This window comes from Eptesicus fuscus, chromosome 8 (assembly GCF_027574615.1).
Source record: "Eptesicus fuscus isolate TK198812 chromosome 8, DD_ASM_mEF_20220401, whole genome shotgun sequence".
Lineage (NCBI taxonomy): Eukaryota > Metazoa > Chordata > Mammalia > Chiroptera > Vespertilionidae > Eptesicus > Eptesicus fuscus.
The window spans coordinates 12,775,577-12,791,964 of NC_072480.1; the positions used below are offsets into that span (position 1 = coordinate 12,775,577).

At 46.0% G+C, this 16,388-nt stretch overlaps 1 protein-coding gene and 1 non-coding gene across 3 annotated transcripts in view; one reads left to right on the forward strand and one right to left on the reverse strand.

Moving 5' to 3' along the window:
• ATP7B (ATPase copper transporting beta) overlaps positions 1-16,388 on the forward strand; it is a 48,156-nt gene that overhangs the window by 21,453 nt on the left and 10,315 nt on the right. For both annotated transcript variants that reach the window (XM_054719779.1, XM_054719780.1), the window contains exons 7-13: positions 906-1,080; positions 2,273-2,506; positions 3,181-3,272; positions 11,344-11,471; positions 11,586-11,740; positions 12,054-12,188; positions 14,718-14,912. In XM_054719779.1, the coding sequence (XP_054575754.1) occupies positions 906-1,080; positions 2,273-2,506; positions 3,181-3,272; positions 11,344-11,471; positions 11,586-11,740; positions 12,054-12,188; positions 14,718-14,912 (1,114 nt within the window). The remainder of the gene's footprint in view (positions 1-905; positions 1,081-2,272; positions 2,507-3,180; positions 3,273-11,343; positions 11,472-11,585; positions 11,741-12,053; positions 12,189-14,717; positions 14,913-16,388) is intronic.
• On the reverse strand, positions 7,787-7,857 carry MIR9250-2 (microRNA mir-9250-2). Its single transcript, NR_128948.2, is given in 1 exon segment — positions 7,787-7,857. It is a non-coding gene; the product is annotated as a microRNA mir-9250-2 (primary transcript).

Below are 16,388 nucleotides of genomic sequence, written 5' to 3' on the forward strand. Positions count from 1 at the left end.
TGGCCAGCCTGAGTGAGGGGCTGAGGGCTGTTTTCAGGCTGGCCACGCCCCCCCAGTGGGGACTCTTACTCCATGGGGGCATGGCCAGCCTGGGTAAGGGGCTGAGGGCCATTTTCAGGCTGGCCACAGCCCCTTCAGGGTGGAAGGTCCTGCTGTGGTGCCCGGCCAGCCTGGGTAAGGGGCTGAGGACCATTTTCAGGCTGGCCATGCCCCCCCCCCCCCCCGGTGACCCAGGCTCCCAGCCCCTCCTTTTTTTTTTCCAGTGCCTCCTTGAGTGGAGGCCAGGGCTGCGGGAAGCTTGGCTTCCTCTGTCACCGGGGGCAACCCAAGTCTCCTGCTTGCTCCAGCTCTGTGGCCGCAGCCATCTTTGTTGGGTTAATTTGCATACTCGCTCATGATTGACTGGTGGGCGTAGTGGATGGTTGGTCAATTTGCATGTTTCTCTTTTGTTAGTGTAGATAGTTTTAAAAGTAAATGTCTAGTAAGTTAATACTAATAAAAGGTTACTTTTATCTATTTTTTCTTGGGAGTTTGCATAAGATTGCATTTTGAATAAAGAGCTGTAGGCAGCCATAGACAGAGATGTTAAGTCTCTTGGGCTGGATTCTCAGCTTCTGGGCCTCGGTTGCCTCACCTGTAGGTTGGAGGTAACACGTCGTCAGCCAAAGGCAGGCATGGGCTGGTTCTAAACATCTCAGGAATGTCCTTGCAGTGAAGTTTAGACCTTTAGGTGCTCCCTCAGATGGCCTGTGTCAGGGAGAGAGCTTTTCTTTCATTTTAGCCCTTTCATTTTGCCCCACACATGTGACAAAGGCAAGTCTTAAGCTGAGTTCTCAGGAGAGGCCCAGCCATAATCCAAGTGGCAGGCGGTACCTGATCTGTCGGTATTGCTCATTGCTTTCCAGGTGGAAGAAATCTTTCCTGTGCAGCCTGGTGTTTGGCATCCCTGTTATGGGTTTAATGATCTATATGTTAATACCCAGCAATGAACCCTACGGGTCTATGGCCCTGGATCACAACATCATTCCAGGATTGTCGATTCTAAATCTCATCTTCTTTATCTTGTGTACTTTTGTCCAGGTGCGTATCAGAAAAAGGGTCAAACCTCTGCCTTTCATGCTTGTGCGTGGCCAGCACTTTATTGCAGCTTTCCTGAACCACCCCGGCCCACTGCTGCCTTTTTCCATCTTATGTCCAGCAGCGGGTGTCCTCTGCCACCGAGGACTTACAAGAATCTTGTTTCTCTGTCAGTTTCACTGTTGATTGCAGATGATTGACATCTGACTGACAGAGCAACCACCTTGCTGCAAGGATTGGTGAACCAGTTGTCTTCAGTTTGCTTTTCATCAGCTTAATTTACCTTCGTTGTTAGAAGCAGCAGTTAGATCACTGTGTAGCTCAAGCTTCTCTCTAACGTCTTATCTTGAGAGGCAGAAATGTGGTTCTGAGGAAATTATAATTTGAAAGAGGTGGGCCTCAGGGAACTTCTAGGGGGCAATATTAAGGAACTGGCCGTGTTAGGAAATGTGGCCTCCATATATTTTGGATTATAAAGTAAAACTCCTGACTTAATATCAGAATGTTTCGGACTATCAAGGGGCAAGTCTTTGTAGGATGAATTTGTGTATTTTTTCCTGTATTTTCTTTTTAATTCCAAATGTAATGTACATTTATTGTAAACAATTCAAGCCACATTGAAGTATAAAGAGAAAAGAAGAAGATATATTTTCATTGCTGGCACCCTGCCTCCAGCCCAGTGCCATCCCCCAAGGTCACATTATTATTACTAGTTGGTTGTGTGTCTTTTATCAATATAGGTAATATTTACATATGTAATGTATGTGTGTATACATGTTCACGTAAGGCAGACCCATCATATTAAATGTAGTGATTTATAACTGCCTTTTCCACTTAATCATGTACATCTTTCACTCTGGTGGTTTATAGATCTAACACATTCTCCGTAGGGACTACATAGTATTGGCCACAGCATAAATGAAGTGTGATTTATTTTACCATTGTCACCATGGGCATTTAGGTTGTGTACTCTGAGTTTTGAAGGTCTTCCATGCCCTTGATTATCCATTCCTGTGGCCATTAGTCCTCTGAGTTAGGAAATGTATTTCAAAAACATTGATTATAGAGGAAAAAATAACATCAAAATTGTGGGTGAGCCTAGAGTATTTGCCAGCTCAAGGGGCCTCTGGGCCTCCCTTTGCTCCCTGAACACTGTGCCCTGCTTGTTTCAGCCAGCCCTTCATCTGTCTTTCAGTTCCTTGGTGGGTGGTACTTCTACATTCAGGCCTACAAATCTCTGAGACACGGAGCAGCTAACATGGATGTGCTCATCGTGCTGGCCACCAGCATCGCCTATGCCTACTCTCTGATCATCCTGGTGGTGGCCATTGTGGAGAAGGCCGAGAGAAGCCCCGTGACATTCTTTGACACGCCCCCCATGCTCTTCGTGTTCATTGCCCTGGGGCGGTGGCTGGAACACGTGGCAAAGGTGAGTGCAGCTTTATGTTACAAGAACCCTTCCTTCAGTAATACAGATCTTAATACATCTGAACACCATGTTTAGAATTACGAGCTATACACAATTAGAGCAAGACTTAAAAGAAATGTGAAACCTACGTATAATTAGGTGCTTTGATCACTAATCTCCAAATTGGTTGCTACTTCTGAAATCCCAGCTAATCTGGTTAATTATTAAAACCTTTGTTCCGTGCATTGTGTCATGGAAAGAACCCTGGATTTCAGGTCAGAGGTCATACCATCTCTTACTACATAGCTGAGTATACTACTTATTAGTCTAGAAATCCACATTTCCACGAATGCAGGTTATTAAAAATGGGTCATGCCATTTTAAGTAACCTGCATTGTACTCAGCATTTTAATGTATTTTATAAATGAATGGGACCCTGGCCCTGAAAGAAATGGGCTTGAACCTAAAAGAAAACTATCAGTGGGTAGATTGGTATTATTTTTTCAGTCTGAAATGTAATTAATTGAACTGTGGCCTTTGTGCATCCAGTGTGGCGATGACATGGCTGTGTTGATGCGCAGTGTGTCCGTCCCATCGACCAGGAGAGCCCTTCGGTGTGCTGTGTTAGGGGGCAGACTTTTCCTGCAGGGGTCAGTTTATGATAGTTCTTGTTTTACCTTCTGGTTATTTCTTAGAGCAAAACCTCAGAAGCCCTTGCCAAACTCATGTCTCTCCAAGCCACAGAAGCCACCGTGGTGACCCTTGGCGAGGACAACTCAATCATCAGGTGGGTTATCTTCATCCAGAGTGCGTGGCCAGTTTATGTCCATCTGTGTCGTACACATCAAACACCCATCGTGTATGTGACACTAGACCTCATGAAGACGGGCGTAGACATGCACAATAAGATCCCTCCTTCAATCCGGTCATGTACACCAGGCATTTAAGTACCAAAAGATAAGCACAAGTTCACAGTGCTGTATGCTGCTAAATGATAAATTAGAGGTACAGACGACTCGTAGCCCTGGAATTTAGAAGAGGAAGGCTTGTGGTGGTCAAGAAAAGCTTCCCAGGGAACATGGAGTGTGAGCTGGGCCTTCCTTGCAAGATGTAGAGGATTCAGACAGGCTGAGAGAGAAGGGTTTCAACTTGCCAAAGAATAAAAAAGGAAGTAGTATTTTTCTTCTTCACAAGGTTGGCAGATATTAAAAATGATTATTTTCATTATTGCTGGAACTTATATAGCATTTACTGTTTGCCAGACTCCATTCTAACCTCTTTTATTTAATCTAACAAAAATATTATAATAATAAAACTTTGAGGAAGGGACTAATAGTACCGTTATTTTAAAGATGAGGAAACAAATTCAGAGAAGCTAAGCAAATGGCCCATGGTCACACACACAGGTAGTAAGGAGTTGAATTGGGATATAACTCAGGCTGTTGATTGCAGAGTCCATATTCTTTACCCTTACAAATACTGACTCTTAAAGCATACTTAATAATAGGGACATTTTTACAAATTTGCTTCTGTATTTCTCTGGTCAGCCTCATTTTCAAATTCTAGGTAGTGGTTATTTATATGCTTTCTTCACATTCCTGAAATCTCCCCAGCTCCACCACTTTCCCATTTAACCTGTGATCTCACTTGTGACTACTGACATCCACCAGTTTCCTGCCACTCAAATTACAAAGCTGTCTTCCCCTGCTGCACCCTCCCGCCTGCCCCATGGAACATGGGTCTCTCTCCTTGGGCCTCTGTTCAGGAGCTTCCTCTGTTGATTTCCTGTTGATCTTCAGTGTCTCCGTCTTTGCAGATTCTTACCATCCAGTATGACATATACTCCAAACTCTATTGTTTACACCAACCTCTGCCCTTCTCCCACTGTGCACTTGCCCATTCATCACACTCTTGCCGGTGCCGGTTCACTGGCTGTGTCCTCCAAGAGACAAACTTCTGAGGCTGACACAGGTCCTTGTTCCCCAGTGGGGCTCTCAGCGAGCCTCTGTTGAGAATATGAACCATTCAGTGAGACCGGAAGAACTAAAAGTTAATGAGGCCCAGGCTGACGGCAGCACTGATACTGCCTGGCTGCTGGCTTTTAAATACTAATCAGAATTATGGTGGTGATAGCTGAGATTTGAGAACTTATTATGGACCAGGTACACTACTCAGCACTTTGCATAAGTTATCTAATTTAACCCTGATATGCCCTATGAGGCAGGTACTCTCATGATTACCCTTTAATTAGGAAGAACCTTAGGTACGTGTCCACAACAGGTGAGTGGCAGGGCTGGGCCTAGAGCCCTGCAGACACGGAGCCACCCTCCAGACAGAGGGACCCTGTTGGCACCTGTAGGCTTCCACGTGCACTTGGTTACTTCTACACTAGTAATCTTCCTGGCTGCTTTATTCTTTTCCTTTTTCTTCTTTTTTAATTTATCTTTATTGGTGAAAGTTATTACAGATGTCCCCTTACCCATCCACCCCCCACTCCCAACCCTCCCCAGGCCTTCCCCAAACTATTGCTTTTCTTCTTCTAAATTAATGACGAGAGTTTCTGAGAAGTGAAAATATTCAGGTCGGGAATAAAGCCAAGAGCAACTTCATTTACTGTTTGCCTTTCATTTGAAAGTGCATCTGAGAGCGTGGACTACCATGGCATGGACAGCTCCGTTGACTTCAATACAGGAGACGGGCATCTTTGCCAGAAGGCAAAAGCTAGTTGAAATACTGAAGGACTATTGGGCTAACCTCCTGTCATAACTCAGTTCTTTTCCAAAGGTGGTGATTAATTGTTGTTGGTGGACACATTATGGGCCTGACTACCACCATCATAATGTGGTGGTAGCATTTTTTATGTTAGGAGCTCCAAGACCTTTCTGGCTTTGCCTCAGGTGGGCTGTGTCTTTGGAGCATATCAATTAGTGCCTGTTTTGTACGGTTCCGCTCTGTCAAATGGGGCAGAGGGTCCTGGCAGGGTGTTCTGGGCCACTTGGAGGAGATGGGCCCAGGGTCACCCCTTGCTCTCCTGCCCTTCTGAGGAGCTTTGGTACCAGGCCTCCCCACCCCCAAGTCAGACTCCGCCTCCTGCGGGGCCTCCTGCATCTGGGCCTCTGCTGGTATGGATAGGTCCGCGGTGCCTTCTGAAGGCCACCGGAGTGTCCTGCCTCAGCTGGCTCCGTTCAGTGAGACCTTCTGCCAGGGCCACCTCTCCTTTCTCTCCGTCCCAAGCCTTGGGTGATGGGAACGTCTGCACAGCTGATTGAGCTGGCAGTCATTTCTTCACCCTCCTCGCTCCTTCAGTAGCGATGAACCTCGGGCTTTCAGTGTTGGCCCCACTGTCTGCTGTCCTGGTGTGTTACAGACTGTCACTGGGATTCCTTCTGTCCCCGTGTCTTCATTCTCAAACCACCTCAGTGTTCCCTGCCTGCTGGACTCTGTCTCTTGGGTGGGCATAAAGACCCGGTCAACCTGTCTGTGTCCTTCCCACCAACTGCCCTCTGTGCTCCCTCCCAGATGCTCCCCTCTTCCCCTTGTGCCTGTTTGTCTCCGTGAATGGCACCATCCCACACCAGCTCCCAGGCAGAGGCCTAGGTGTCCCGTGACTCCCTTTCCTCTCATCTGCACTTACACCCAAATCCACAGCCTCCAGTGGCCTCGCACGCTGCCCCCTCCCACTGCCGCCACACTTGTTCAGGCCACTGCCGTCTCTTGTCTGAAGCACTGTAACACTCTTGGTCTCCAAAATATTTCCCCACAAATCAGCTAGCATCATTTTGTAGCTATTTTGCTATTGTACTTAGGCATCCCTTAGCACAAATGGGAGACTCGGCATCTGCCCTGTGTGCCTCTTGGGCTCAGTCTCTTGTCCTGCCATTCCTCCGAATTGTCCACCCGCTGGCACTTCCTAGGAAGAGGCTCTCTCCTGTCTCCAGGCCTCTGTACACTGCACGTGTCATCTCTGCCTCTGAACACCTTTCTTCCTTTCCCTTCATCTGGCTCCTGTCCTTCAGGTCCTGTTTTAGATGTCGTGTCCTCCAGAAGCCTTTCCTGTCCCAAGGCCTGGCTGAGGCTCAGTGCTCTCCAAGCACTTGGTGGCTTCGGTCACCCTGGACGTACCCGTGGCAGGTGCTCAGATACTGACTAGTTGAATGAATGAAACCACTGTCAAATGTTAAATAAATCCCACATGCGTATTGCTTGACATTGAAAGGCCCGCACAGCCTGGTCCCCAATCATTGAAGTGTTTTGTTTCTTATAACTGGGAAAACAAAGTTATAAATTTTATCTAGGCCAGTGGCTATTCTAAGTGTGTGTGTGTGTGTGTGTGTGTGTGTGTGTGTGTTTTTGTTTTGTTAATCCTCACCCAAGGATATTTTTTCCGTTGATTTTCAGAGAAAGTGGAAAAGAGGGAGGGAGAGGGAGAGGGGAACATCAGTTGGTTGCCTACCACACACGCCCCAATGGGAGCCGGGGATCGAATCTGCAATCCAGGTGCATGACCTTGACTGGGCCCTTGACTGAGAATCGAACCCAAGACCTTTCTGTGCTTGGACTGACATTCTAACCACTGAGCAACACCAGCCAGGGCTTTTCTATTTTTTTAACTTGTGTTAGATGAGTAAGCAGACAGGCAAGGTAAACAGACTGCTGGCAGAATCTCAAAGTTGAAGAAATGCTAGGGTAAAAACTGTCTCAATTAAATATATCTCCACAACTCAGCATTTTGGAGGCCATTAGTTGCTGAAGGAGAAATGCTACTGGGAACACGCCAGAAGGAGCCACCTTCACCCCCATAAAGGGCTGTTCACTTCATATTAAGCTGTTTAGAGTGAGGAAGATTGGTTAATTCAGATCAAAGTGGAAATTTAAAGTGAGATTAAGCAGAGATTAGCATTACTAATACAAGGGCACTTAATTGTACATGTGTGCCAAGTATCACCATGTAAGCCAAAAGCCTAGTACAGTGATGGGCAACCTTTTGAGCTTGGTGTGTCAAACTTTGCCAAAAAACTGAGCACAACTCAGGTAGTGTGTCACTTTGAGGAAAAAATATTATTTCGCAAATGTTACATCCTCAGGAGCAGCAAATGTTTCATCCTCGGCATGCGGCCGCCTCAGCGGCTGCGTGTCATCAGAAATGGCTATGCGTGTCAGTGCTGACACGCGTGTCATAGGTTCGCCATCACTGGCCTAGTAGGAGCTAATGGGGGAGGAGAGATTCTGCCCCCACAGTGTTATGGGGCGACCCGCAAGAGACGACCACCAGAGACAGAGATCAAAATTTATGAGCCTTTATTAAGCTGGCCGGCGACTACAGTTGCAGCACTTCACCGCGGTAAAGGCCGAACTGCAGTGCAGACCACGGGTGTTACAGCAAATTTATACTCAGAAACCACAAGAGGGAGTTAGGACAGTTACAATGACAACCCAAAGGTTACAAAAGTTATGTCAGCCGTTTCCAAGAAACTCAGGGCACAGGTGCAACGCCTGGGCATGCTTGGCCAGAGCTTGAACTGAACCGCCACCTCCCTCTAAACTCCAACCGACCCATTGTTCAGTGACCTGCTCCACCTCCCTCTGTGCCAAGGCATCCTGCCTCCAGGCAACGGAGGAGCTGTGCAATGTTTGCAGCCCAGAACAACAGTCCTCTTGTCTGAAGTGAGCAGGCATTCTTTTCCTGACACAGCCACCTCTTGCCAAGTGGAGACCTCTGGGATGATAAGCTTTTCTCCAGGTCATACAGACGGGACTCAGAAAGGCAGAGTTGGAGCCTGGATATCTCCATCCTAGAAGGCTTCAAAAGACAGAGTATTCTCGAGCTGCAGAGATCCTCCCTTCTCCTTGTTCGCCGCCCTGCCCAGGCACCAGTTCACACATCCGACACTCAGAACTTCAGTCTGCTGCCCACTTTCCCTTGAAAGGTCTCCTTTTCAGTACTCCCTTTATTTCATCACGAGAGGCCCAGTGCACAAAATTCATGCATGGGTAGGGTCCCTAGGCCTGGCCAGCAATCAGGGCCGATCAGATTCCCCGCCTCCCCGCTTCCTCCTTCCCTCGCTCCCTCAGCGCCCTGCCGCCGCTGGTCGCCTGCCCTGTTCTGCGCTGCCCCTGATGGTCAGCGCACGTCATAGCGAGCGATCTAACTCCCGGTCTCCAGGCTGAACTCCCGAGGGGACACTTTGCATATTAGCCTTTTATATGTATAGATGGCCATTACTGAAGTAACATATACGAATCTGCTTTTAGCTTCTAGCCTGCAAGCCTCCCGAGAGGAAGGCCTCACTTTGTCCTGTTCGTTACCGCAGCCTAGCACAACGCTTGCTACCCAGAGGCTGGTCAGTAGTGCTGGACACTTACTATATGTCAGGCACTGGGACTCCCATCATCTCAGTTAATCTTGGGAACAAAATTGCTATTGTGGAAAGGAGGACTCTGGCTTTGAACCGGGGTTTGACCCGGATTGCACTGCTGCTCCGCGGCAAGGACTCTGAGCTCCCGAGGTCAGGGCCCTGTCTGCCTTGCTCACTCCTGTGTCCCCAGCACCTGTTTATTTGGCCACACGGTGCTTTTAGGGAGGCGCTCCCAACGCTGGTGTGGTTCCCTGCACAGTCCCTCTCGCTCCCTCCCTCCTGCCGGTGCTCCTCCCTGTCTCTCACCGTCCCACCATCATACAGTTTACACATTATGTGCAATTCACGGTTTCCCATCTTAATTCACTCCCTCTTCTGCTTCTGTTATTTTCTCCCCTTTCACAGCAAAACTTCTTTTAAAAGTTGTCTTTATCTGCTGTCTTCGTTTCCCTTCTTCACGTTCTCTCTTCAGCACATTCCAGTTGAGCTTCTGCCTCTCCGATTTCTGCAGTTGCTTTCGCCAAAGATATCAAGTAATTTCCATGTACCCAAATCCAGCCTTAATCCACATTTCAATCTCTCACCCGCACTTTTAGCCTTGAATGCCTCTTACGTTTTTTCTTTTTTATTGATGTGTAATTTATATTCACTGAAGTACACACATTAATTCTAGTATAGAGCATGATGAATTTTACGTTTTTGCATCTGTGTAACCACATCTGCACATTTGATGACGTCTGGGTGCTAGTTCCTTCGCATCCTCTCCTTTTCCTTCGCTTCACTGGCTGGCCCTTTGCTTCTCCCTCACTGGCCCTTCCACTCCTGCTCAACCTCCAAATACTGGGATGACCCAGGGCTTAGTTCCAGAACTCCTCTTTTCCTGTTACTCTTCTAGGTAAGCTCTTAGCATTTCATGGTTTTAAATGCATTTCTATATTGTCAGCTCCCAGATTTGTACCTCTAGCTCTGACCTCTTCTGTCAGCTTCAATCTTTTGTGTGTGTGTGTGTTAATCCTCACCTGAGGATATTTTTCCGTTGTTTTTATAGATTGAGTGGAAAGGGAGGGAAGGTGGGGGAGGTAGAGAGAAAGAAACATCAATGTGAGAGAGACACATTGATTGGTTGCCTCCTGCAAACCCCTAACCGGGCCAGGGAGCGAACCTGCAACCCAAGTACATGCTCTTTTTCTTTTTCTTTTTTATTGATTTCAGAAAAGAAGGGAGAGAGTTAGAAACATCAATGATGAGAGAGAATTGCTGATCAGCTGCCTCTTGCACATCCCACAGTGGGGATCGAGCCCACAACCTGGGCATGTGCCCTGACCAGCAATCGAACCATGACCTCCTGGTTCATAGCTCCACGCCAGCTGGGCCCAAGTACGTGCTCTTGACCTGGAATCAAACCTGAGACCCTTCCATGTGCGGGCTGAAGCTCTAACCACTTGGCAGCACCTGCCAGGACTCCAATCATATTTTCAACTTCCTACGTAACATTAAGTCATATAGGCATCTCAAACCTGACAGGTTAAAATGGAGATCTTCAGTTCATCTCCTCTTTCCTCTCCCTCCCCCAGCTGCTTCTCCATAGTTCTTGCCATTTCATTACATGATTTCTCATCCACCCAGTGGCTCACACTGAAAATTGAGTTCATCTTTGATTCTTTCCCTGTGCATTTAGTGCATCTGCTCATCTTACTGATGCAGGCCCTAAACACATCCTGGGTATTTCTTCACTCCTTCTCTAGCCTGTGCCATTGACATCTTTTGCTTGGTTGATGGCAACAACCTAACTCTTATCTCAGCTTCTGTTATTGTCCCTACAGCCCATTCTCCTGCAGCAGCCAAAGAGACGAAAATGTGAATCAGATTATGTCACTTTCCTACTGGAAACCCTACATTCAAGCATACATACATCTCTGCTCTGCAAGGTCCAACGTGATCTGCATTCTACCTGCCCCACTTTCTTCCCTCCAGCAATGCTTGCCAGCTTCCCATTTCTCAAAGGGACCCTTTCTGTCTGCCTCAGGGCCTTTGCGTTAGCTGTTTTTTCTCCCTTGAATGTTTTGTCCTAGGTATTTTGGCCTCTATTGTCATCTAGATCTCAACTCAAATGTCATCGTCCAAGTGAGGCCTTCTCATTTTTTTCCTCTCCCCATGACTAAAGAAGCCCTTCAGTCACATTTTCATCACAGCATTTATTTCATATCTGGAACTAATTTGTTTGCTGTCTGTTTCCTCCACGAAATTTGTCTTCATAAGGGTAGGGACTTTGCTATCCCAGTCATAGCTATATTCCCAGTGCCTCGTACAGTGCCTGGCACTTAGTAGTGGCACAATAAATACTGAATCTGTAACTGACAGATACACTGAATACTGCTGCTCCGTGTAAAGCAAGTATAGTGTAACCAGTCCAACAGTTGTAGAACTCAGCCGGAGTGACAGACCAAGCGGGTGAGCTGCAATGAGTGGCCATGTGTGTAACTTGAGTGGCATTTATTGCAGAGAGGAGCAAATACCCATGGAGCTGGTGCAGCGGGGTGACGTCATCAAGGTTGTTCCCGGGGGAAAGTTCCCAGTGGATGGGAAAGTCCTAGAAGGCAATACCATGGCCGACGAGTCCCTCATCACAGGTTAGGTGACTTGTTTTGCATTCCCTTCGGGTGGGTCTCAGTGCAGTGGCAGGTCCCATGAACGCTGAATGGGGTTTTAGTGCATGAACGTTGGTCTCTCCTCTCCACCTCTAGGAGAAGCCATGCCAGTCACTAAGAAACCCGGAAGCATAGTGATTGCTGGCTCTATCAATGCACATGGCTCTGTGCTCGTTAAAGCTACCCACGTGGGCAATGACACCACTTTGGCTCAGATTGTGAAATTGGTGGAAGAGGCTCAGATGTCAAAGGTAATGAAAAAATGTAAAGAACAATATCACTTCTGCTTTCTCATTTTAGAAATCATCCCAAGAGTTCCAAAGAGTCAGGCAGATATTATTGAGTCAAGAGTTAATGAAGTGGTCAAGACCTAGAGCAGGGGATGGGGGTGGGCAGAAGAGGTCAATGTGGGTGGGGGGGAAAGAGGGGGCATACTTTCAACAATAAAGATTAAAAAAAAAAGTTAATGAGGGAGGTGAGAATCGCAGTCCTTGTCCATTTTTGTGGTATTTGATTGCTTTGCAGGTTGTAATTTCCTGTGGTCTTGGTGTTTCATTTTTATAGGCACCCATTCAACAACTGGCTGACAAGTTTAGTGGATATTTTGTCCCACTTATCATCATCATTTCAGTGTTGACATTGGTGGTATGGATTATCATCGGTTTTATCGACTTTGGTGTTGTTCAGAAGTACTTTCCTGTAAGTTGAATGCTGTGGGCTGTATGGTTGTTGTTTCAGATAGTCTATTGCATTAACCCTATTCTTTCATGTCTTAGATTCAGTGGGCTTTGGTTACTCATTACATTTTATTTGCTTGCTTTACTTATTGGCAGCAAAATCTTAGCCGTGGTAGGAAATCAGTCACTTTACTTCTGCAGGTTTTTATTAAAGACTAGAGGCCTGGTGCACAAAATTCTTGCACTCGAGGGGGCCCCTTAGTTCGGCCTGCACCTTCTTGCAGTCTGGGAGCCAGCGGGGAGTGGGCCTAAGCCGTCATTCGGACATCCTTAGCACTGCCGTGGAGGCAGGAGAGGCTCCTGCCACCGCTGCTGCGCTCGCCAGCCTTGAGCCGGCTTCTGGCTGAGCAGTGCTTCCCCTGTGGGAGCCCACTGACCACCAGGGGGAAGCTCCTGCGTTGAGTGTCTGCCCCCTGGTGGTCAGTGCGCATCATAGTGACCGGTCATTCTGCAGGTCAGTCAATTTGCATATTAGCTTTTATTATATAGGATGGCCTTTGCTTCCTAGTCAGATAATTTCACAAACATCAATTGGCTCTCAGTTGCAATGCTTCAAGCAGTATTGTCCATCTGGAGAGTTATGAACCACACACCATAGCAGATAGGTCACTTCAGATTTTGATGGCATGCATGATAATATTTAACAAATTTTAAGAAAAAATGTATTTTTGCTGTCTATGTCCATAAATACCATCTTTAACCTCACAACTTCCCAAGCAATGCTAGTGAGTTTTTAGTAAATATTTATTAAACATGAGGCAACGGTATATACATACATTTTTTTAGTTGAAGAAGTGGATGAAAGCTATTATCTTTTTTTTTTTAACAACAAAAATATCTTTATTGATTTCAGAGAGGAAGAGATGGTGAGAGGGAGATAGAAACATCAATGATGAGAAAGAATCACTGATTAGCTGCCCCCTGCACACCCCACACTGGGGATCGAGCCCGCAACCCGGGCATGTGCCCTGACCGGGAATCGAACCGTGACCACCTGGTTCCTAGGTCGACACTCAACCACTGAGCCACGCCGGCTGGGCAAAGGATATTATCTGAAGAAATGTAGTTTTATCAAAATTTTAGAAAGGTAGAAAATAACAAAACAAAACAAAAAACTTAATGCTTCAGAAATTAGAACTTAGTGATTTCTAATTGAGACTGATTTTGTTGCCCCCAGGGACATTTGGCCATGTCTGGAGACATTTTTGGTTCTCATGACTGAGAAGGGGATGCTACTGGCATCTAGTGGGTAGAGACCAGGGATGCTGCTAACGTCCTACAATGCCCAGGACAGCCCCACAAATAATTATCTGGCCCTAAATATCAATAGTGCTGAGGTTGAGATACCTTGATATACATAAAAAGCTAATGACCCACTTAGAGTAGTATTTGGTAACTGCCCAGTGAGTAGAACAATGTTTTACCTTATTTTTCAAAAATATCTCATACTTAGCCCAGTGTAATGTGTATTTTACCTTAGCCATAGAATAAGGAATTGCAACCATGGAATGGATAATACTTTAAAAAACTTGTTTTCACTCATAATTAAAGGTATAGCATGTTGTTGGGGTGTGTGTGATTCACTAAGATGTCATTTTCTCTCTCAAATTTCCTATCTTAAAATGAAAAATGTCCAAGTTTTACATTTTCGGACATCTAAGGAGGCTTCAGTGCTTTTAAGTAACCTATGACTGTATTTCAGAATTTGCCACTGGCTACTGTGGCACCTCACTGCCTAAAATTTCTGCTTTTGTGGGAGAGCAGCTCATTGGCATGTGGCTGTGGGAAAATTCAGTCCTAAACAAGTTGGAATATGTGGCTTTCTGCTGTTCCCTGCCTTTCATCTTACTTTGGCTTCTTTTGTTTTATCTGCAATATCAGGGAGGATGCTGGCAAATGAGGTACTGCATGTTCCTTTAAGATACTGTTATCACTGTGCTACGTAAAATCACTGCAAGGACAGGGTTCATTTCAGCTTCTAGAAGTCTATCCAATCCCATCACAATGCCAGGTGTTATTTTGATAAGAATTATAGTGTGTGTGTTTTAAAAAAAACACACAAATCATCTTACCTCTACGAAATGCATTATGTCTTAAACAACAGGCCCTCTACCCAACTCCAACTATTTCTATAAAAATTAAGTGACCCTTTAATAATATATCTTATTTTAGAATCTTGCCTTTCAAGAAAAAAAGTATGTAGATAGAAGCTAATGAGATTGTGGTCTGTATTCTTGGTTTAGAAAACATACCTTTTATTTTAATTAAGTTAATATAGTATCTCCTGATTGTACTCCAGAGACACCAGCCACTTAAAAAAAATAAACGAAGATAACTCCAGATGTCACAATGCAAATAATACCAATATGTGCCACCATACCTGGAAAAGAGACCCATACTTCGTTTTGGATTTACACAGGAAACAACAGTGATTAGGATTCTGTGTGATTTCTCATTGCACTCTCCACTTACCTCTCTTTCCTCTTTTCAGACCCCCAACAAGCATATTTCCCAGGCAGATGTGATCATCCGGTTTGCATTCCAGACGTCCATCACAGTGCTGTGCATTGCCTGCCCCTGCTCCCTGGGCTTGGCCACACCCACAGCAGTCATGGTGGGCACCGGCGTGGCTGCCCGGAACGGCATCCTCATCAAGGGGGGCAAGCCTCTGGAGTTGGCTCACAAGGTGATTTTGTAGTTGTTTACTATATGATTTTTTTAAAACTTTGAGGTCTAGTGAAAATAGTATATGTTTAAATTTCATATTAAGAGATAAACCTGAAAGAGGCCTGAGGATAGCACTGTTCATCAAGTAAAACAACAGGAAGCCAGGACTGACGGAATGATAGCAGCAGTTAACAGTTATAGAATTAAACACTTTAGAAATATTAGTTGATTTAATCTTATCAACAGCTTTGAGGTGGTGCTATTATTCGCATTTTATTTTTTAAAATATATTTAATTGATTTTTTACAGAGAGGAAGGGAGAGGGATAGAGAGTTAGAAACATCAATGAGAGAGAAACATCTATCAGCTGCCTCCTGCACACTTCCCCCCTGGGGATGTGCCCGCAACCAAGGTACATACCCTTGACCGGAATCGAACCTGGGACCCTTCAGTCCACAGGCCGACGCTCTATCCACTGAGCCAAACCGGTTAGGGCTATTATTCCCATTTTAAGATGAGGGAGCTACAGCAGGAGGAGGCCAGGTGACTTGCCTGAAGGCCTGCAGCTAATAAGTGGCAGAGCCAGGTTTCACACCTGGAGAAAAGTACCAACTCTGCATCTGTGTGATTAGCAGAGGGGTCCTGTGACCTTGGGGAGTGGAATAATGGGCAACAGTGTATAAAGAATCGTCCTTTGGCCAAACATACCAATCCTTAACCTTTCATAAATGTAGTCAGTACTTGTTGAGCATGTTCTATGTGTGGGTCTTATGGCTGGCCCTAGTCATGGTCTTTGGCTATCATGGATGGGGAAAGACAAGTATGGAGTAGGTAAAGAACAAATTCTATGAGATGGGGTGCAATGCTGTGAGATCAGCTCAGCAGCCGGCCTAGCGTAGACTTGTGTGTGTTGGACTGGCCATGAGGGGTGGTGTATCTGAGACCTAACAGTTGAGTGAGAGTGAGCCAGAAAACGGAGGTTGGGAAGCATGTTCTGGCAGTGGGGAGAACACATGGAAAGCACCTGGGGGATACGGGGCTGGGTAGGGGGTGCTGTATCATAGACTCTAAGACCGAAGACTGTGAACTGTTCCCATCATTGTATCCCCAGTGTCTTGCCCAGTGCCTGGCACATTGAAAACACTCAATAGTTATTTGCTGAATAATAAATGAGGAACTGAAAGAAAATCATTGAGAGAAAGAGAAATCGGTAGATCAGGCTGTTGAGGGAAAAGGTGAGGGAGAGAGGGACCTTGAAGCGTCTTGGAGATTTATTAAAGGATTTGGAAATTAACACAAAGAACAACAGGGAGCTGTGGAGGGGTTTGACGTGCCTTTGTGATGTGACTGGGTTACTTGTTGGGAAGATCTGGTTACAAAGTGAAGGATGGACTAACAGGAGGCAAGAATTATTGGAGGAAGACCAGCTGTTGGTGTTGAAGGGGCCAGCACTCAGGAGCAGAAACAAAAAGCTGAATCTATTATTTGCTAATGA